Below are 21,667 nucleotides of genomic sequence, written 5' to 3'. Positions count from 1 at the left end.
ATAGCCATTGTGAAGCTTTAGGATAAAACCAAACACTGGAATACATGAGAGGAAAATCTTCCAAATCTCTGTTTTCTTTGTAAGGAAACTGAGGGTTGAAGTTATTTGGTTTAAGGGAGTGAATTTGTGACGTGCACAGGGAGACGACAGAGTGGGTGGACAATTCTAGTAATTTTTCAAAGGTTTCTAATCTAAGCATGTTAAATTGCCAGTTGACCCTGAATGTACTTCTCTGACAAAAAGGCAACAAACTGCTATAATTAATCTGTTTGACTTGTGTATCTTCTTGTAGATGGTACCGATAGTGCTTGTATTATTCAAATTTTTAATATTAACACAAAAATAGAGCGGAGCATTCACAAGAATCTTTTAGGAATTTTGAATTGTAAATTTAATAGACAGTGTGAGTATTTTCTTTTTTCTTTTTTTTTTGATAAGCAGGAAACTGGGTGTCTAGCATACATTTGGACATCCAAGTAAGCCATCTAAAATATGAGGTGTAAAGGAGGCAGTACAAAGTATATACTTTGTCTATGATGCCTTAACAAGACTGGCATATCAATTTTCCTTTTTAAGACTCATTGAGAAAACTTGGCGTGTACCGTTATAATTGCTAGCAGATAGTGGCTGGTGCCTTTTGACAGCAGTGGTGGGAAGGGAGACCCTGTTCTCCCTTGAATTAGCTGTATGACATTGAACATATACGTTTTGACTTCTTTGGGCCTCAGAGGGGTTTCCTTAAAAGTAAGGTATTGAATTAGATTAGTGTTTATACATTTTAAAAGTCAAAGCTTTTTGAATAAAAATAAAAATACTGCCCCTATCTCCACACCCCCCCATCTCTTAAGATTCTGTTATACTTACAGTCGAGAATTATTGAACTGCATGATCTCTGATGTCTCTCTCTGCTCTGGAAAGCAGATGAACAGAGGTTTTCATCTCATTTTGTGGGTAAATGTGGCTTGCTGCTTCTTAAAGTTGGAAAGGGCTGTTTCCAAAATTCATTTTCACTCGCCAAGAGTACTTACTGCGTTCAGTCCTGCCTTACACATGGCCAACGCCGAGAAGTTTGCTAGAACTGCAGAATCCTGTCTCTACCCAAATGGCTGAGTCAAAATCTGCATTTTAACAATGTAGGTGATTCTTGTGCACATCAGAGTTTGAGAACTGCGTCAGAGCACTGTTTTGTAACCCGCAAGTGGCAGTATTAGTGGGGTCTGAAATCAGCTTAGTAGGTCGCTACCAGCATTTCTTATTTAAGGAAATAGACAAGAAAAGATACTATTAAGCTGCATTGCATACAGTAAAGGAAAATAACTGTTTCACAAAATTTTTGTTTCAGTTTTACATGTGTGTGCCTGCACGTGTACATAGGCTTCAATCTCAGGCAAAAAGCTAAATTTTTAGGTGGATTTCAGGAAAAAGAAAAAGCCACCGTGCTTTGTGTCTCAGAGACAGTGTATCTCAGAGACAGCCATCTGCTTACTGCCGTCTGTTTGCTCACAGACATTTATGTAGAGATATATACGCAGAGATACATAATGAAGAGCTGTGCCACGCTAATTATCCACGTTGCATCAGATGCAAACTGCTGAATTTTACCATGAAAAAGAAATCAATGTGATTATTTTTTTGAGTGGTGGTAACTCAAAATATTTTCCTGTTGACGTTTTATTTTGGCTGTATACAGATCACAACACTGTCAGATAAGAGTCAGATAAGATTTCATTTCTTGTATTATTATTATGGGAAGATTTCAAATACTTGTTCAGTTTCCTGAAAGTACAGATTATGCTTTTTTCTCCAGGGGCTAATTTGTGAAACCCATAATACTGCAAGCTTATTCACATATCCCTTTGCATCTTGAAAAAAAAAAAAACTTGAATAAATTCATTTGGGGTTTTTTGGGGTAGGCTGGCTCATTTCATTTTTCTAACTTTATGTTTAGTTAATCACTTTACAGTACTTTCAGTAAGTATTGTTTAGTGCGAAGAAAGTATATTTTTAAATAGGTAATTTCCACCCTGAGGACTTTGCAATCTCAGCAATAATTCTTTACTTACAAGAAATGCTAAAAGATACAAACTGTATTGTGCATAGACTTTTAAAAACAGCTGGAAGGAAGTTGTCCATGCTAGTATCCTAACACCATTGGGGTGAGGCAGGAAATTCAGGCTTTGCAGAGGTGTTTTGAGCTGTCATGATAGAGGTGATGCTGCACTTCCTTTAGGACATTTCCTTTTTTCAATTTATTTTGAGTAAAAGGAAAGAGTTTGTTCTTGTCCCTTCACAGGGCTCCATGTTGAGGAACAAAATGGGTGTAGATTTGAAAATTCTTCATTTGAGACCCAGAAAGAGAGTAGAAACACTCTCCGTGCAACCGCATTCAGAATCCAGAAGAGTAATCAATTTTGTACCTGAAGTTTGGCAGGATTTTTTGTTTACCATGTTCCAATAGCTGGTTGTTATGAACTTTCTTTTAAGGTGGTTTTGGAGCTATTACATGGTCCTTTTATATATAAGAGATTAAATAGAATGTGAAATACAACCTTTTACTGATTACATGTTGAAACAAAAAGATGTGAGGCTATAACCAGCATAAAGTCTTAATAGGTCAAAGTTATTCAGCTCTAATATTTTCACCTTAAGACCACTCTGGCTATAAGAACTCTGAATATTATATCTTTAAAAAAATTTTTTTTAATTTGTTTCTTTACACTTTAGTTATACTTTTAGTATAGCTTCTGTATTTGTAGTATTTCCTCATAAATATCTGTGGCCAAACAGGGACTCTTTGCTTGGCCTAAGTGGTGTAGGGAAGTGGGACCACAGTGCGACTCCTGTCTGTCTTCTGGCTGCACATATAATTGGATGAGTCTTCTTTCTCGGGTCCTCCGATTCAACCTCTTACTCCATTTCTCTGGCTATTGGCGTAGGTAGATAAGAGTACCCAGGGGCCTGGTTGGGTTCTGTGGTGATATGCCTTAGCTGGAGACAGCAAGAAGCATTATCCAGCCTCGGAATTTGGAAATGGAAGGGAGCTTGGAAATCACCCAGTCCAGCCTGCTCATTTCCCAGGCGAGGACCTGTGCTGCCCAGAGATGGTGTTACACTTACTGGCCAAGGCAAGACTGCAATCCAGATAATCAGATTTCTCCAGTCGTTTTTCTTCGGTGTGTACCTTTTCATAGAGGGAAGGGGGAAGAATTTCCTTAGGCATATGTTCCCCACGAGCTATGTGTGCTCTTCATTTATCATCCTTAAATTTTCTTTTCTCCCTGTGAGACTCTGAACAGTCATGTGTGACGTAATATCCATATTCTATATCGACTTCTAGGCAGTCTTACTGCCTTTCTAGTGTCACACCCCTGTCCCTACTCCTCCCCAAACATCAGCTTGTCCTAGTATACCCTGGAGCCTACCAAGGGAAAAGACCAAGGAAAAGAGGTTGGTCATTTTGCTGGCTTTCATGAAGACTGATGCTTCCTGTCTGTATCTTTGTTGGCTCTTCTCCTCTCCCCACACACCCACCCTTTTCAGGACTGCCCATCCTCTGTTTTTAATGATTTGCCATTAATATTCAGCTCACTCAGCCATCTCCTCCCTCAGTGAAGCTTTCTTCAACCTTTCTGTCCTAGGCCCTCTCATCCCTGATCTTGCCTTGGTTGAACTTTCACTATTTTTAGAAACCATACCATACCACACCATTTATACATGATGCAATTAAGGGTAGATAAGGCCAGGAGCCCACTGTTAAAAAGCTTTTCCTTCCTAATGAATGTGCTTTCTGGTAAGGAAGTTTTGAACCCATTGTCTTAAGCCCCTTACTTTCTTGGCCTTCCAGTTTCCTGGTGGATAACTTATATTTAATGCCTTCAGTCTGGTATCTTCATGTTGGTTTTTTTTGTTTGTTTTTTAAAGACTTTTTTTTTTTTTTTTAAGAGGAGTTTTAGATTTACAGCAAAGCTGAGAGGGAGATACAGAGATTTCCCACACACCCCGACCCCACACACACATTCGCTTCCTCCATCAGCCACATCACTCACCAGAATATGATACATTTTAAAATTTCAATGCAGGTCTTACCTTTGTTGTTTTATCTGAAGCTTAAAGGAACGATGCTTTATTCATGGACTTAGGTAAAGAGGTTTCTGTGTAGAGATTGCAGCTTGACATCTAAGGATCAGATTTGATAGGTATCTTGGAGAATATTAATTACGAAGTTGTGGGAATTTTTATTTTTAGGTTTTATTTGAATAGCTAACATAACAACATGGACCTCTCTGCTTCGACAAAAAAATAATCCAGCAAAAATACTGAATAATCTTTTGCTCGGTTTCATAGTTTTAGGCTACAAAGTTTGTTTCCAAACACGGGACAGTGATGATACGAGAACCAGTTCATTAACTAAAGAGTTGTGTGATTTTAAGTGTTGAAATCCTGGCATCCAGTGGGATGAACTGATATCTGCACATGTGTCCTCCTTCCCACATGATGGATGAGTAAGACCCTGCATGTGTGAAGGGGCACCATTGTTCTGGGTTAACGTCGGGGCTGTCCTTTCGCCTCCTGGCCTACCCGGAAGAACATCTGCTTCCTGGCCAGCTTCTCATCTCTCACTAACTCACCTCCCACTTTTCAGCTGTGTGCTTTCCCAGCTCCCTGTGCCAGGAACTTTATCGTCCTCAGCCATTATCCCTAGCCCTTTTGGAGCCACTCAGATGTCTAAAAGGAAACACGCCAACAAAAATGCCCTGATGGTGGTGAAATTGGCCTCTTTAGATGCCCACCCCCCACCCCCGTTCCATAATTCCCTTAAATTATTAAATACCCTTTCCATCTTGAAAGCTTTGGGAGACGAACCAGTGTAAGGAATTAGTATGGTAGACAGTGCCTTTGTGTCGTACTCAGTTCATGCCAGGCTTGATATCGTAGTGTGTCCTGGAGAAATGATAATGTCTGTGACTTCTGTCTGTTCTCAGGAACAACTGTAGCGATTATTTTGCTTCTGGATCAAGGAAATAGTTGATGTGGTAAACCTCCCTGCTCTTTGGTGGTGGTGTCTCTGTGTGTGTGTGTGTCTGTGTGTGTGTGTGTGTGTCTCTAAGGGGTGGCAGGGTGGGGACAGGGATTATGGATCATAACCTTAAACTATGACAGCCTTAAAGAAGACTTGAGGGTAATTAAAAGGCAGATACTAGGTTTCCTTTCCCTTTGAAATGTGTTCTTAGGGAAGTTACTAAGTGAGGGGGTGGGGGAAGAATAGCTTCAGCTATAAGACTGGTCACAGCACTATTCTTTAGCCTATTAGAAATAGGAAGGAAATAAGACAATGCAGTTTATAGTGACACGTCTTTGTTTTTTTATTGTCTTTGCTGAATAGAAATCTACAACAATGTACATGATTACTAATATATTTTTAGTTCACATGCGGTTAATCCCTTTAAAACAAAGAAGAGTATTAGATGTGCATTTATATAGAAGAGACTTCTTAGTGTGCGATGGGGTGAAGGGTGATGTGTTGGAGAGGGAAATAGATTTACCATATGTGTAGTTGCTGTGTCCCTGTCTTTTAGGGTAGGAGGTGAGTGGGCCTTCCTGGTGGGATGGAGGCATCAGAACTGTCTACACAGGAAGTCCTCCCTGAGTGCTGTCCACACAGGAAGTCCTCCCTGATTGTGGTCCACACAGGAAGTTCTCCCTGGGTGCTGACAAGCAGTCTTCCTGCTGGTGCCCTCACCCACTCCTGCAGGGAGTACAGAGAGCTCTGCTAACATAGTCACCCATTTATTCACCATCAACATTATTTTTCAATCAATTTAGGCATGCAAATTCAGCCCAGTTAAATTTTATTGTGAAAACTCCATCAGTTTGTTTTCCCTGTCCTTGTATAGACAGCTTGATAGGTTTCTTGTTTACCTGACCTGAAGCAGTGAGATTAAGCCAGAGGGGGCTAAAATATAGACTCCTAGGTCCTTGTGGGATGCGTCAGCACTTAGCTGTGGTCATTCAGCCACCCAGTTCCTTAAATAAATAGCTTGAATTTGTGAAAATTTTTTACATGCTTCTTCCAACGGGTGGAAGGTAGGGAGTGTCTTTTTGGATTTTAGGGCAGCTTAGGGGTTTTGAGAGGCAAAATGTAAAAGGACAATCAGTAATGAAACCTTTTTTTTTTGAGTCTGCCATTCATGCTGTTGAGGCACATGACTACAGAGTGCAATTGCTTTGAATTGATCAGGGTTCTGAAGTTGTAGTTAAAGACTTGACAGTGTTTGCATTTCAGTCTGGGAGTGAGGGTTTCATTCTTCACTGGTCAAGTGGAGCCTTCCTAAAATGGTGACTCTAATGTTCGGCTGCAGCATGCTGTAGCTTTCCAAAATTGTTTGCAGAATTCTTTTGTTAATGAAAAGATTTATAAGGTAGAATTTTAAAAAATGACCTTTTGAAAGGTTTTGTTAGGGAAAAAAAAAAAAACACAAGCCCACTGTGTACTCGCTAAATTAACTTAAAGCTTTGACTTTTTTTCCTTAAAAAAGCATAGCCACCAATGGTCTTAAGTGTCATATTTCAGAGAAACTTGAATTTGATAATTTAAATTGCAGGAAGGTTGGGCACATAAAAATGAATACAAATGGCACTTTTAGGGTACAGACAGTGCCGTTTGGGTGCCATTAAGGACCCTGGCTTTGTTGTCCAGCAGACCTGAGTTCAGATTCCAGCCCTGCCGCCTACTGAAAGTGTGACCATGGCACATTACTTAACATCTCCTGAAATTCAGTTTCCTGATCTGCAAAATGGGAGAGCAATAATGCATGTGTCTCTTCTGGATTTAGTAAGATAATGCATGTAAAGCACGGGGCACAGTCTTAGCACATATGAAACATGCAGTGTAGGACAGTAATTATTACCCTGCTCTTACAGTTATCATTAACCCATTCTGAATATTTTGGAATCAACTCTTTTATTGTGTTTGAATTTTCTTCTTTGAACATGTGTCCAGTCTTTATCAGGACTTAAATTTTTAATTTCAACAAGTTCTAAAAACTCAGTCTTTGATCTGAAATTCTCTGCACCAGAAAATGGAAAGTTGACAACCTGGACTAACGTAATGCTTCTTCTCTTTAGTCATCAGCTATTTCTGAGAGTTGATATTAAGGTACATTTGAGGGCTTCCTAGGTGGCGCAGTGGTTGAGAATCCGCCTGCCAATGCAGGGGACGTGGGTTCGATCCCTGCTCCAGGAAGATCTCACATGCTGCAGCTAAGCCCGTGAACCACAACTACTGAGCCCATGTACTGCGACTACTGAAGCCCACACGCCTAGAGCCCGTGCTCCGCAAGAAGAGAAGCCACGGCAATGAGGAGCCCGTGCACCACAACAAAGAGTAGCCCCCACTCCCCGCAACAAAAGAAAGCCCGCGCACAGCAAAAAAGACCCAACACAGCCAATAAAATAAATTAATTAATTTAAAAAAAAGATAGATTTGAATTTAAACTTGGTCATCAGAATTCACCAGAGACCAGTCATTCTCCTCAGGATGCATTCGGGAGCCCCCTTCTCCCGGCTGGGATCAGATTTCTTTCCCCCAGAGAGTGGGTTAGAGAGGAAGTGGGGAGGGACAAACTGTATATGCTCCCCACCTACTTCCCAGAGTGGGAAGATATTACTGTCATAAATATGGAGGCCTGCCAAAGATGTATTAAATCAGCGATGTAAATCACAGTTCTACTTCTGCCAAATAGAAGTACATAAATAAAAACCTACTCCTTCATGTCCAAAAAAATCTCCAAATAAATCACACCCCCAGATGTTTCTTTTAATGGTACAAGTCTATGCCCGGTGCTCCACTTTCCACCCCAGAGGAAAGCAGAGGTGAGAGCTGAGGCCGCCTTGGGACGCACTCTTTCAGACGCCCGACGGTTCACTTGCTTGGTGTGGTGTCGTCCCACTGCGAGGTGTCCCTGGACCCGACACACGGATGCTGTCAGACCCCTTCAAGGCTTACCCAGATGGCCATGTTTCATCCCCCGACTGCGGCACCGAACACCGCAGTCCCACTGTGGAAAGCAGTGTGTTTGTGGCAAGGACAGTTTCTCGGATATTAGTCAGAGGTGATTTAAGAACAACTTCAGTCTTGCCTTGTTGTCTGCAAGTATCCGTTTGTTGTGTAAGTTGAAGGGGAGGGACAGGGAGGCAGATGCATGTGTTGCTTCCCAGCCCTCTGCTCTTCACTGAAGTGAGAAATAGAGGGCGCCTGGCTGCTTGCAGGTGTAGCAGCTAGCAATTACATTGAGTGACTTTGGAGAAGGAACACAGACCTCTGTGTGGCATGGCCGGGGGTCCGAGATGCCATCAGTGGCAAAGCAACAGGCAGGGCTCAGTTTATACCTGGAAAGCAGTTTTTAATCCCTTAGAGAAATACCAGCGATGAGAGGAAAGGATTTGAGTTCAACTGCGTATTAAGGGCATAAACAAAATAGATTTGATAGGGTGTGATCTCAGGCAGGTTTTATTTGGACTAAGCAGTGCTGATGCTCCTGGTTCAAGTTCAGCCTTCGTGTATGCATTGATTGTTGTTAACCCTTCCTGCAGCTCTCCTTTCTGAAAAGGAGCCCCTTGAGATAAAGTGCTGTTTGGACTCTGATTTTAGCAAGGACCCTGGGCAGTGGGAAGAAGAACCTCATGGTGTATAAGCCATGAAGAAACGGTTACTGTCTGGATTGGTGAGGAGCCCAGTGCCTCGGGATACTATGGGGTTAGGTTGGTCATGGCAGAAACTGGCTGCAGAGCCAGGTAATCTGTCCCAGAGAGCTGAAATTGCCAACAAGGTCCACAAGGTTCTATTTATTGCAAGGGGTCTGCTTTTTTTTTCAGTGGAATTTAATTGTGTTTTAGAGATGCCTCATTTTCTTGTTTGTGGTAGTAGAAATCAAACTGTAAGATCTGAACATTGTTTTGACTGTCTAGGGATTAATTTTACATCTTCAAACTATTGCTCAATGTCAGTGATGTCCTTGTTTAGCCTATTTGTTATTTAGAAGATGTGAAATGAAAAAAAGTCCTGTCCTGGTGTGAAACTGCAGAGCATTTGCTGTGAGGACACGTTGGGGTGTGCTTATTTACTTCCATCTTAAACTGAACCAGTTAACTTCCTCAAAGGTCATGTGTGTGGCATAGGGACAGAGAACTGTGGTTTCTTTCGATTGGTTGACAATTATCTGATGTGAGTACGTTTTCAGACATTCTTCCTAGGTGGCTGCCGACTGAAACCACACTGAGCCCTGGCTTGCAGGCTTTACAGAAGTTACCTTGGTTGCTGCCAGGCCTGGGAAGGTTTCCAGCTTCTACACCATTCTCACAGGGGTTAAATTTCACAAGGTTAGCCAGAGCGAAAGGCAGCCGACCTGTGAATCTTACCCAGATGTCTCAAGGAAGCCGTGGGCCTGGCTTAGAACTAGGTGAAGTCTTCCTTATTTGAGCATCTTGACTGAATTCTAACTTTCTTACACTTGAAGAGTAATTCTTTTTGTAATCCCTAAGAATCATCTCAATAAAATTGTCAGCAACTTTCCATCAAGTGTTCTTCAGAATTTGAAAACCTTTTCAAAAGTCCAGTGATTTCTAAATGACTGTGTGTTAAAACAATACTACTGATAACTTTACACAAGTTCTTTATGAGCCTCAGATGTGTTCCTTAAAGTATGGGAATAAAATCTTACAAAAATTTAGTCCCGTTTCAGGTGTAAGTAGAGACTATTCTGAGTAGAATCCTATTATTAATTTCATGTTGGAGAGGGCATTTTTGTTGCATGAACAGATCTTTTTTTAAGGTATAAATTAAAATTTGTGTGTTAACGTAGCTGTAGATACATCTGTATTTATACCATGGTACCCTCATCTTGGTTTGGAGATCGTACAGCCTCTGAACAGGGCCGAATGGGTTCTTTCTGGCGTTCTAACGCTGCCGTCTTTGTTTTCCAGCAGTCTCTGGTCCCGGCCCACCCTATGGCCCCTCCCAGCCCCAGCACCACCAGCAGTAATAACAACAGCAGTAGCAGTAGCAACTCAGGATGGGATCAGCTCAGCAAAACGAACCTCTACATCCGGGGGCTGCCTCCCAGTACCACAGACCAGGACCTGGTGAAGCTGTGTCAGCCGTAAGTAGAGGCGGTTCTTGTTTGTAGCGCCTGAATATGTCCTTGATCATGTCACAGAGTGGTATACATTGTGTTGGGAGAGCGGTCCAGTACAAAACGAACCTGTGAATCCTCGTTCTGGTCCCAGGTGACAGGGTTTCTGAGTGTTGAGTCCTCGGACGCTTTTTCAGTCTGCATTACCATCATCAGAACGTCTACAGGACAAAACAAACGGGAGCGTTTTCTCAGTAGACTTTGACTTGATTGGCACACGAGACGTAGAGGATGAATTATTTAAAAACGTGGCTGTTTCCTTTTGAGGAGCGCTCAGATTTTGTGGAAGCACCTCTGTGGGGGCCGATCTGTCTCATCGTAAGAGAAACTTTAGTTGTCACCATTTGTCGGAGAGGTAGTTACCGTCTAACCTAATCCTAAACGTGTGTAAACTCTCATTCCAGCGGGGCGACGGTCGTCAGTCTTCACTCACACCTGTAGTTTTGTGGTCCGGGTTGTTTACGCTCAGCCCTGGGCATTCCTAGTCCCGAAGTTCTTATTCCTCTTCTCACCGCCACCCTTGCTGTGTCCTGAGAAGAAATGTGCACTTGTGTATAATTTTCCAAAGGAAATTTGCATTATATGCTAATGTTGTCTATGAATAGAATATAAATATGTTGCTTTGCTGCCATCACATTAACTCACTAAGTAAGAAAGCACTAATTTAAACGAAGGCGCCAGAAGCACTGTGCGTTGCAAGGATCACTGTGTGAAGGCTAAAAGCCTCTGATCACTTTAAGCTATAAAAGCCTACACGCACAACAGCCTCTTTTATTTGTCCAAAGACAGTCATGGGCCCTCCCAGACGGAATTCTACATAACTGTGGAAGAGGACATCCACTAAAGAACATTTCCTGCCCCCTGAAAAGTATTTCCATTTCTAAACATCTGATTAATAGCATCTTATTTCTGTTGTCCTGGGTAAAATATAAATTTATTACTTCTTGCTTTAAGAGAAAAAAAAAAAAAATTTCAAAACTTACTTGGGCAGCGTTTCCAAACCGGAACTAAAAGTAACATCTGGCCTTCCATCAGGAGTGGTGGTGGCTTCGCTCTGTTGTGTTTTCACAGGGGAGGGTGGGACCCTGGGAGGTGGTTCATCAGGATCTGCAGAGCTTTCCGAAGGCCGTCGCCCTCAGCACCCTCCCTGTGCCTTTCCCGTGTCACCCTTCTGATCAGCCCCTTTGGACTTTGACTGCAGCCTTTGCTTCCAGGGCAATGAAATAATGTCCGGTGCTAGGGACGACTTTGAAAGCAAGTCCGGCTCTTGGGGTTTGTCATGCCTGACCAGCGTCAGAAGGAACTTTGTCAGGCGCGCCCTGCCCTGTTGCAGCTGTTCAAGACCACAAATAGGCCTTTTGCTATCTTGTCTGCTGCTGGCCTTTACTGGCATCTTCCTCTGCTTTTGTAGCATAATTACAGGTAGATAGAGCACCAAAGTCTAAGGAGCTAAAAATATAACTTTGTAGGAAACAAAAGAATGAAACTAACCCTCACGTTCTTGAGGTGTAAGAGAAGGGGCGAGGATTTCAGGAGACGTTGTTCCTCAGCTAGGTTTTGGATCACGTAAGGGGCGTTTTACCATTAAGGGGATTGAGTTAAACAGTCATAAAATAATAGAGTAATACTGTGTTTTACGTACAGTATATATATGTATTCGAAAATTTAAACCAGCAGTTTGTTGATGTTTTGTTTTGTTTACTGAATCAAATCGTATTCCAAATGCGGCAGAAGAGCATTCACCCATCTTTCCTAGAAAAGTCATTCCTTTGCTGGTGGTGGTCTCTTTGACGTGTGAGGATTTTCTTAGCATGTGTAGACATCAGTCTTTTTGCTGTTATCAATAGCAGCGATAACGGCTTGCCACTTTCCTATCATTTGCAAAACCCCAGCTTTTGATATTCAGCTCCAATGATAGTTTTCTTTATATTATACAGAGGCAAGACATACAGTAATCGAGAACTCTGTGTCAGTATCTCCTGAAAGCCTCATTCCATTTAACACAGATCATCTAATAAGTACCAGATTTGTCTTGTTGACAGTTTTGTGTCTTAGAATGTAAAGAGAGCAAAAAAGGACATTCCTGTTCTGGACTTAATTGTTTCCAATAAAGAATAGCTAGTTGGCGACATGGAAGTGACAAGAACCTTATGGGAAAGTGACTCATCCTAGAGCTTAAAAAACCCAGTGGACATAATTAGAGATTTTTTTAGAGAAGTTTCAGAAGCTTCTTAGAAAAGATAGGTGTAAATTCATAGCTCTAAAAAAGAAAAAAAAATTTTAGAAATAAAGATTTAACACTAATTTACAAATTGACCTGACAGGCTGAATAGTAGGAGGGGCAACAATTGAAACAAATAATATGGGTCTCTAGGGGACTTGGATATTTTAGAGGGTTATCTAACAGAAGAATGGAAGAGGATACCTAACAATGTTTGCAACAGGGACTCAATAACATACAAACAGTGCGTGAAAGCTGAAGACAAGAATGACATGAGGATTGTGAAAATGGTAGAGGGAGACAAAAAGTATGTTTAAAAAGCTAGGTTTGGAGTAGAGTATACAGGTGGCTATAATGTTATGGCAGTGAATAGCCTCACCCCAAGTCAAAGAGGGACTCAGGACACGACAGAATGTGGGTCAACATGGCTAAGAGAAAGGGGGCTCAGACTGGAGGGCAGCCAGTTTGGGTTATTTGAAGGAGACTGGCCTCAAGGACTGGGCAGGGTGGTGATGACGGTGGTGATGGTGATCAGGTGATACCGGTTGAGAGCAGCTCAGTTTTCTAAGAGTATTTGATGAAAGAAGCTGACCACTCTACGAACTTCTGCACTGTGATGTGTGTGTGTACAGGAAGTCTTGTTGCGATCTCATGACCCCTCTGGCAGCTGCAGCTCTTCTCCTTACTGCTAAAGTGTTATCTGCTCAAAAAGAATACATCAGTCCAGTTGACCAGCATGTTTAGGAAACGGAATGCGCTGGGTAACAGAAAGGACTCATGTGTTACCCCTTGACCTTTAGATAATCTTCATTCTCCCCCTTCTCTAAAAGCAAACCAAACAAAACACTTTGCCTGACTGTGTTACCTTTCCAACTTCTCCGTCAAATTTCCTAGGCTGATGAGTCAAGGGCTGTGGGTGCTGCTGTTTTCTCACTCTCTTAACCCTTTGCATTTTCCTTTCGAGTTTCAGCCGACGCTGCATGGTGACTTCTGTCTCCCGGGTTTCCTCTGGCTCGTTTTCTCTGTTGTCCACATGCCCCCTCAGCTCCTTGCTCTCTTGATTTCAGTTTTCTGGGCTTGTTCCTCTGCAGCCACATCCTCTCCTAGGCTTGTTCTCCACTCTTTCCAATTTTCTGCAGATTCTTCCACTTGAGTATCTTACTAGCACCTCAGATTCAACATTATCTCCCTCCTCTCCAAACGGTCACCTTTCCACATTTACTGTCCTCAGGGTGAAGCTTTGGAGCCATGTTAGCTTTTTCCTGTTATCTTCTTAGTCACCAAGTCACCAAGGCTTCTTTGGCCTTTCTTCATCCGCAGAGCCGGAAGAATTGGGTGGTTCCTCCCTCCCTCCCTCCCTGAGGGGTGACAAGTGAGATCCATCAGCTCCTCCTGCTGCGTCACCTCAGGGGCCTCCCCATTGCCCTTTCTTGATTTTCCAAGGTCAAGTCTAAGCTCCCCCTGCCTCCTACAGGCATGGACCACACTAACCTCTCATTATTTGTTTTTATGCATCCCCACTTCCCAACCAGCATCTTATTTCCATTCAGCTCTGTTCTCTGAGGACATGTCACGTTGCTTAGCAGCATGTCTGTGACTGTATGTAATGCTGACAGCATATCATCGTCACAGGTTTCTTACCTACAATATAAAATCATGGTGGTCAGGGTGGCAAGATTTTGGTACTCAGAGTTACCGACCACAGTGCTAGTCAAGTACCTGATTCTCAGTGAGTAGCCTGTAAAATGGGTCGAATAATGCTTATATCATGAGACTGTGATTAGCATTAAAACCAAGTGATATAAGGAAAGGAGCTGGTCCACAGTCTAGGACACAGTTGTCATTGGGCAAGTATTAGTCTCCCCATGCCTGAGCCTTTGCTTCTCTAAATCCTAACTACTAGAATAGATTTAAATTATACGTAATCCTACGTTTTAAATTAAGGAGAAAATAGAAGATTCTGATTCTGAAAGCGGGGAAAGCCAGGGAATAGGTTATATTAACACAAACCACCAGCCTTCTCTCCTTGAGGCTTTTTTTGGGGGGATGGGGGGGTGAGGGGGGAGGGATGGAGGAAGAAGCACTTCACTCACAAAAGACTAGTTTTATCCTCATGCCACTCACCCCTGATTTATTCCTTGTCATAATAATATAGAATCTTTTGTTGTGTCCAAACTATTTTTTTCTGAAGATTTAAGAACAAGATTTGGGCACAAGGTTTGGTCCGTAGTTCTTCCTTGTTTGCAGAAGGAGCAAATATGTGGGTGTCTGTTGGCCAAGGCTGGTCATTACTGTGATACTGACATCACGTGAAAAGGTCTATATAACTCAGTGTATCAACAGCTTATTTTAAAGAAAAACAGTCTATTGGTATTAAAACAAAATGAGGTATTTCCACTCTTCCCATCTTCTACAGCCTTTCTCTCGTTCCCAAACCAATCTTGGTCAACCAGTTTGTGTTTTGTTTTTTTTTTTCCTCTTTCATTCAGTAGATATCTAATTCATTTCAAAGTGTAGTAAAACATGATTTTTATATAAATGTGAAATTAAATCTAGCTTATAATATTATAGCCTGTTACTAATTAAAAGGAAATATTTTTGAAATATAATGTTTCCCTGGTTGTAATATCCACTGTATTTTCATTTCCTAGCCCTTTGTTTTCTGTTCTCTGAGAGTTTTCCTTGTTCTTTTGAATACAGTGCAACTCTTAAAAAGGCAAAGTGGAAAAGCAAGACAGATCAACAGGCAGACGTAAACAGTCAACCCTCATTTAAGACAAAATAAAGTAAATGTTATAATCAGTGCCGTGTTCTGGGAAGAGTCAGAGGAAGGCTTGTTAACCTCGATGCCAGGGGATTGGGGTAGCTTTCAGGGAGGAGATGATTCCCATCCTTAAAGGACACGGAAGATTTCATGCAGGGTGGAAATAATAGTGTCCTCCAGGCCTCTGCAAGGGCCCAAGAGATGTGAGCGTGCTTGGATGCTTAAGAAAGCACAAAGAACACGTCTTGGTGTGTCGCTGTCATTCAGCGGTTCTGTGCTAGCCAGGGCTCCTGTGCCCAGAGTGGTGAGTGTAGAGCAAAGAGAGGCTGGGGTGCAGATTGGGAACATGTTGTTAGCACGTTGAATAATAAGCTGAAAAGTTTAAGTTTATTCTTTAGTTACAGAGGAGAAGTTGGCCCCTGGAGTGGAAGAGAAGCATGATTCAGTGTTTTCTTTCTTTCTCAGAATGGTGATTATGGCAAAAGTTGGAAGGTTGGCGCAGAGAAGGGGCTCTTGTAGGCTGAGGTGGCGTGACCCTGGGCCGGGGTGGTGACTGGAGATGGAAGGGAGAGGCACTGGGACGACAGGGGGGCACCTTAGCGATAGGAACGCAGGGACTGAAGCATGATTAAAAACGACTATAAAAAATAAAAAATAAAAAAAAATAAAAAATAAAAACGACTATAAGATTTTAGCTCTGAATAAAGTGAAAATATGAGTTGCGCTGAGAGAGAGCGAATAGGAAGGGCACAGACTCTCACTGATTCTCTCTCAGACCCTGAACTCCAGCTTTTCCCTGTGTTCCCAAGATGTGGCCATGCTTTTATTCATTTGTACAACCTACTAACAATGCCTACTGAAATAAATATTTTTCTGACACCAGTAGTTTTTTTGAGCACTGATTTTCAAAGAATAATTCAAGTTCTGACTGTAGTAAAAAGTCAGGGCAACTATTAGGAAAATGGACAACTTGAAATGACAAGGAATCATTCTTTATACATTCCCATTTATCTCTGTAACTCTTAACATTTCTTAAGCAGTCTGTCTACTGAAAATTCTTTTTTCTACCCCGGAATAAAATGATCATCCCTTTTATTTCAAAATCATTAGGCTACTTTTAGGGTAGATTTGAAAGTGAAGCCATTCTAGTAAGATATATACAGTTTTTTAATGCTTAATTAATCCACCTTTAACCCTAATATGAAGTTAGGCCTTCAGTCTTTACCCTGAAAGTTACAAGGGCCTGACAGACCCACTGTTAGGAAATCGCAGGTACACATGAAATCCTTTGGAATTCAAAGCACATGAAATGAGAGGACCTTAAATTGAAAGTAAAACAATGATCCTGTGATGAAGTAGGTAAAATCACTCCACCCCAAAGTGATCCGATCCTCATTTTCAAATAGAAGAGAGAATTTAAAGCCAGATAACCCAAGGCCATTCAGGTATCCCCAAATGACTCAGTCCAAGAAGCCTGAACATACCCTAAGTTACAGATGCATTTACTTTAGAAAAGAAACACACACACACACCCCCTACATGGATTTATACTGGAGTATTCAGACAGTTGTACAGACTTGAAAGACATGGACCAAAAGATTTTACTGCCTGCATTCAGTATCATTCTAAAGTTAGGCTTGTGAATCTTCCAAACCCAGAGCTCTTGATATAGGGTTAAATCAGAAAGTAATATAAGTCTTTGAGGCGTACTTTACCCTTCAAGTAACATTTCTAGGCAAGTTGAAGTAGTGTCTTACTGGTAGCGGTGGTGGTGGTGATAGTGTGTTTAACTCACACATATCAACAATGAAAGACCCATAGATTGTTTTTTCTTTGATATCGACTGTATCTAAGATAATTAAAGTTTGGACATACTGAACTGTTTGTATTCCAACACTATTTGAATTTTTAGGGTTTTTTTTTTTTAAATTGCATTTTACAAGGGTACTGAAAACTGTATCTAACAAATTTTTATTTCTCAGATTCCTTTGAAGGACAGCTGGAAAAAAGAAAAGTTAACAGAAACATAGAGTAGTAAAAAAAAAAAAGGTTCTTCTCTCATTAAATGTGTGCCTTAAAAACACGTTTTCCTAAATGTAAGGCCAGACACTCTTAGAGGAAAATATAGGAAGAACACTCTTTGACGTAAACCACAGCAAGATCTTTTTGACCCACCTCCTAGAGTAATGGAAATAAAAACAAAAATAAATAAGTGGGACCTAATGAAACTTCAAAGCTTTTGCACAGCAAAGGAAACTATAAGCAAGATGAAAAGACAGCCCTTAGAATGGGAGAAAATATTTGCAAACGAGTCAACAGACAAAGGCTTAATCTCCAGAATATATCAACAGCTCATGCAGCTCAATATCAAAAAAACAAACAACCCAATCAAAAAATGGGCAGGAAACCTAAATAGGCGTTTCTCCAAAGACATACAGGTGGCCAAGAGGCACATGAAAAGCTGCTCAACATCAGTAATTATTAGAGAAATGCAAATCAAAAGTACAATGAGGTATCACCTCATACTGGTTAGAATGGGCATCATCAGAAAATCCACAAACAATAAATGCTGGAGAGGGTGTGGAGAAAGGGGAACCCTCTTGTACTGTTGGTGGGAATGTAAATTGATACAGCCACTGTGGAGAACAGTGTGGAGGCTCCTTGGAAAACTGAAAATGGAATTACCATATGACCCAGCAATCCCACTCCTGGGCATATACCCAGAGAACACCATCATTCAAAAAGACACATGCACTCCAGTGTTCATTGCAGCACTATTTACAATAGCCAGGACATGGAAGCAACCTAAATGCCCATCAGCAGATGAATGGATAAGGAAGATGTGGTACATATATACAATGGAATATTACTCAGCTGTAAAAAGAAACGAAATTGGGACATTTGTAGAGACATGGATAGACCTAGAGACTGTTGTACAGAGTGAAGTAAGTCAGAAAGAGAAAAACAAATATTGTGTAGTAACACATGTATGTGGAATCTAGAGAAATGGTACAGATCAACCAGTTTGCAAGGCAGAGATAGACACACAGATGTAGAGAAGAAACATATGGACACCAAGTGGGGAAGGAGGGTGGGGTTGGGGTGGGATGAACTGGGGGATTGGGATTGCCATACATACATTACTAATAAGAAAAAAAAGTATCAAATTGTGTTCTTTAAATACAGGCAGTTTATTGTATATCAATTATATCTCAATAAAAGTTCTTCAAAAAAAACAAACAAAAAAAACAAATGTTTTATTGACTGGCATACTTAAAAGTTCTTACCAAAAGTGAAACTGAGTTAAGGTGATGCTTGCCACAGTGAATCGTAGCAAATGCTTGCCATTTTTCTTTCTGCTGCTATTATACAGCTCCCTGTGCATATATTTTTTTATTTATATTATAAATAATAGGATTTCTTTTAAGTTCCAAATATTTGTGTTTAAAGTGACTAATTTTTATCCTCCCAGTAATTCTTTCTTCATTCATCTAGAAGGTTCTCAAATCATAAAACACTACCAGCAATAGTTTCTGGGACTTGGCTTCTTTTATTATTACTAGCATAAGAGGATGACATGTAATAACTCAGTGAAGGCTTAGACCAAGAAGATTGGGCATTTTCTAAAAAGTGTGATCTAAGATGTGAAGTTTTCAGACTTTATCTCACCCTTTTAAAAAGGGATGCCAACCTATTGCATCAGAATATTGAGTCACTAATTGTAATTTAACTCTTTCTTCATGGACAGTGTTCCAGTCAGGGTCTATATAAAGAGTAAAACAGGATGCATTAGACACTGATCAAGATATATGTCATCTTTGTGATCTTTTTTTCTAGAAATGAAAGTCAAAGCAACCTGGTGTACCCCCCCCAAAAAAAAAAAAAAAAAAACTACATTTGAATGGCTACTGAAATTTTCACCAAATAATCCAATTCTGTCAGGTCTTTTATAGAGTGGCTTTTCTGCTCAATATAAGTACATTTTCTTTTGAATAAACAAATGTTTAGAGAGAAAAAAAAAAAAAAAAAGAAAGTCAAAGCAGATTTCAGAGTTTAGGAGCAACACTGTGTATTTAACAATGTGTGTCTGCCTAGTCCTCTCTTGAATAAGCCATAGAGAATCGTTTGTTTTCTTATTCATGTTGATTGCTTCATTTTCCTTCTTGGTGTGAAAGAATTCTGGCATTTTAAGAAATACTTTGTGTGCAACAGATCGTTGACATACCAAGATACAGTCTGAAGACTTTTGGAAATCCCAGAATTTCACAAAGATAATTTCAGCATCAGAAAAATTCCCCACGAATACCTGCTTTCCAGTAGAGAACCATCTCTTTTTTAGGCCTCTCTTTGCTTTCTCTTCATTTTTATCATTACAACTATCAGTTGGCGTTTTTTAAGGGGTGGGCAGTTTTCAAAAATTAACACAATATTTAATCTGTTCTTGAGAGTTATTGCTACCCAATTAGAGCAAAACCTTCTTGAAATATGGACTCTGGGTGATGGGATCTGCTTCTTTGCCGGCTGCATGCCTCACTTCCCTCCGTCTAAGAGTGCCCATGATTCAAATACATACCACAGCAAAATTTAAAATTACTACAGGTCAGAGACTTTCAGTGTCATCACAAGTAGTGCAAACCTCAAACATTAGTTATTGCCAAGTACCTACTGTATGTATGCATTTGATATTTTGGCAGAAAATCTCAATTCTGTCTATCTTCTAATTTATCCTTTGTGTAAATTCTGCTGGTAAGCATGGATATTTGGAGACTAGCCAACCCTCCCTACTGTCAGTTGACCTTTTTCTTAAGGATTCCTTTTTGTTATTCCTAGGCATGATTAAAAGCCTTCTCCCCTGTATTGGCCAAATACTGCACATGCTGTTGGCAAATTAATTTCAATGTTAGCCTTAGCAGAAGTTAATTGGGAAGCCAACACTGAAGATAATGGCTATAACCATGAGAATTTTTTCAAGAGCATCCTCTCCTTCTCTATGAGAGCAGATGGAGTTTACTTTACGTCCCTCCCCTGTTCCTCTGTATGAACCCTTAGGTGTCTGTGGCAGCAGCTTGGGGGTGTGTAACCATTATATAAACGTGAAGGTAGTATCATCAGGAATAAAAGCTTTAAGTCTTTATTTGGCAGTTGTGCTTGGTTTGACTTAGGATTTCCTTATTGGGTTACCATGAATATTAGAGATTTACAACCTCTCCCTTCATCTTTCCGAGTCTTCATTTTGTAATAAATGTATGTAAAACATTTCTGTATAATGTGTAAACACCTGAATAATGCCAGCAGCTAATCTTTGTCAGATACTTCCTGTGTGCCAATAACTGTGCCAAGTGTTTTATTATTTAATCCCAAGAACAACTTTATGAGCAGTAGTTATCCCTATTTTATTTTTTCAGCTTCTTTTAAAAAAAATCAATTGATTAAAATTAATTTTAATTAATTTTTAAAAGTAATAATTTTTAAAACAATTTTTAAATTTAAATTATTTAACATTTTAGAAAATATAAATTCTCTTTTCAGATTCTTTTCCATTATAGGTTATTACTAGATATTGAATATAGTTCCCTGTGCTATGCAGTAGGACCTTGTTGTTTATTTTATATATGGTAGTGTACATCTGTTAATTACAAACTCCCAATTTATCCCTCCCCCTCCCTTTCCCCCTTTGGTAACCAGTAAGCTTGTTTTCTCTGTGTGTGAGTCTATTTCTGTTTTGTAAGTAAGTTCATTTGTATCATTTTTTTAGATTGCACATGTAAGTATTATCATATGATGTTTATCTTCTCTGACTGTTATCCTTATTTTAAAGATGGAGTTGAGAGAGGTTTCCTTCTCTTACTGCTCTGGATAATTCAGCTAATAATGGTGGAGCTGGGCCTTGAGCTTGGACAGTCTGACTCCAGAGCCCATCCTCTGAACCACTGTGCTTTCTACTTCCCCAGACATACTCTGAATGCCGACTCGCCCTCCCCTCGTCAGCACCCACATCCCTCTGTTTACCACATCTATAAAAAGACTCATTTCTCCAGGATCCTAAAAGAGATACTCAGCCATGATAGATTTAACAAGATTTTGTTACAAAAATCAGCTTTCTTTAAGTCCGCTTGAGTAGCCAACAGAATCAAAAATTCAAGGTAAAGGCGGGAGGAAAGAGGAGGAACTCATCTTTCCTGACATCTAACAAAATAATCCCTTTTAATGTAGCTGGTTACACACAACTCAGCTCTCGGTTAGCTGTCTAGTGTTCGGCTCCCCGAGATTATGCAGCACAGAGAAGGTACTGTGCTTGTCTTTTGCTTGATGCCTGAGGGGCTTAGTGCCTATAAAAAGAAACATTCTTTTAGGGATCTTGGTCTAACACATCCAAACAACAGTGCTTTAGAAAATGGCATAACGTAGCATTATAATTTTACTACAAGTATAAACCTGATTAAAACATAAGGTCAAACCTCTTCTGAGGAGAAATTAAACAAGTAGAAGTGA

General features: G+C 40.5%; 1 protein-coding gene across 9 annotated transcripts in view; it reads left to right on the top strand.

Annotated features, from left to right (window-relative positions):
- Positions 1–21,667, top strand: part of RBMS1 (RNA binding motif single stranded interacting protein 1) — a 204,900-nt gene that overhangs the window by 105,019 nt on the left and 78,214 nt on the right. For 7 of the 9 annotated variants that reach the window (XM_057747138.1, XM_057747134.1, XM_057747136.1 and 4 more), the window contains exon 2: positions 9,982–10,157. In XM_057747138.1, the coding sequence (XP_057603121.1) occupies positions 9,982–10,157 (176 nt within the window). The remainder of the gene's footprint in view (positions 1–9,981; positions 10,158–21,667) is intronic. The other 2 variants (XM_057747132.1, XM_057747133.1) reach the window with 1 other exon arrangement.

The sequence above is a fragment of the Hippopotamus amphibius genome, chromosome 8, assembly GCF_030028045.1.
Source record: "Hippopotamus amphibius kiboko isolate mHipAmp2 chromosome 8, mHipAmp2.hap2, whole genome shotgun sequence".
NCBI classification, from domain to species: Eukaryota; Metazoa; Chordata; class Mammalia; order Artiodactyla; family Hippopotamidae; genus Hippopotamus; species Hippopotamus amphibius.
Note: the sequence above shows the minus strand (reverse complement) of the source record. Positions and strands in the feature narration are given on the sequence as shown.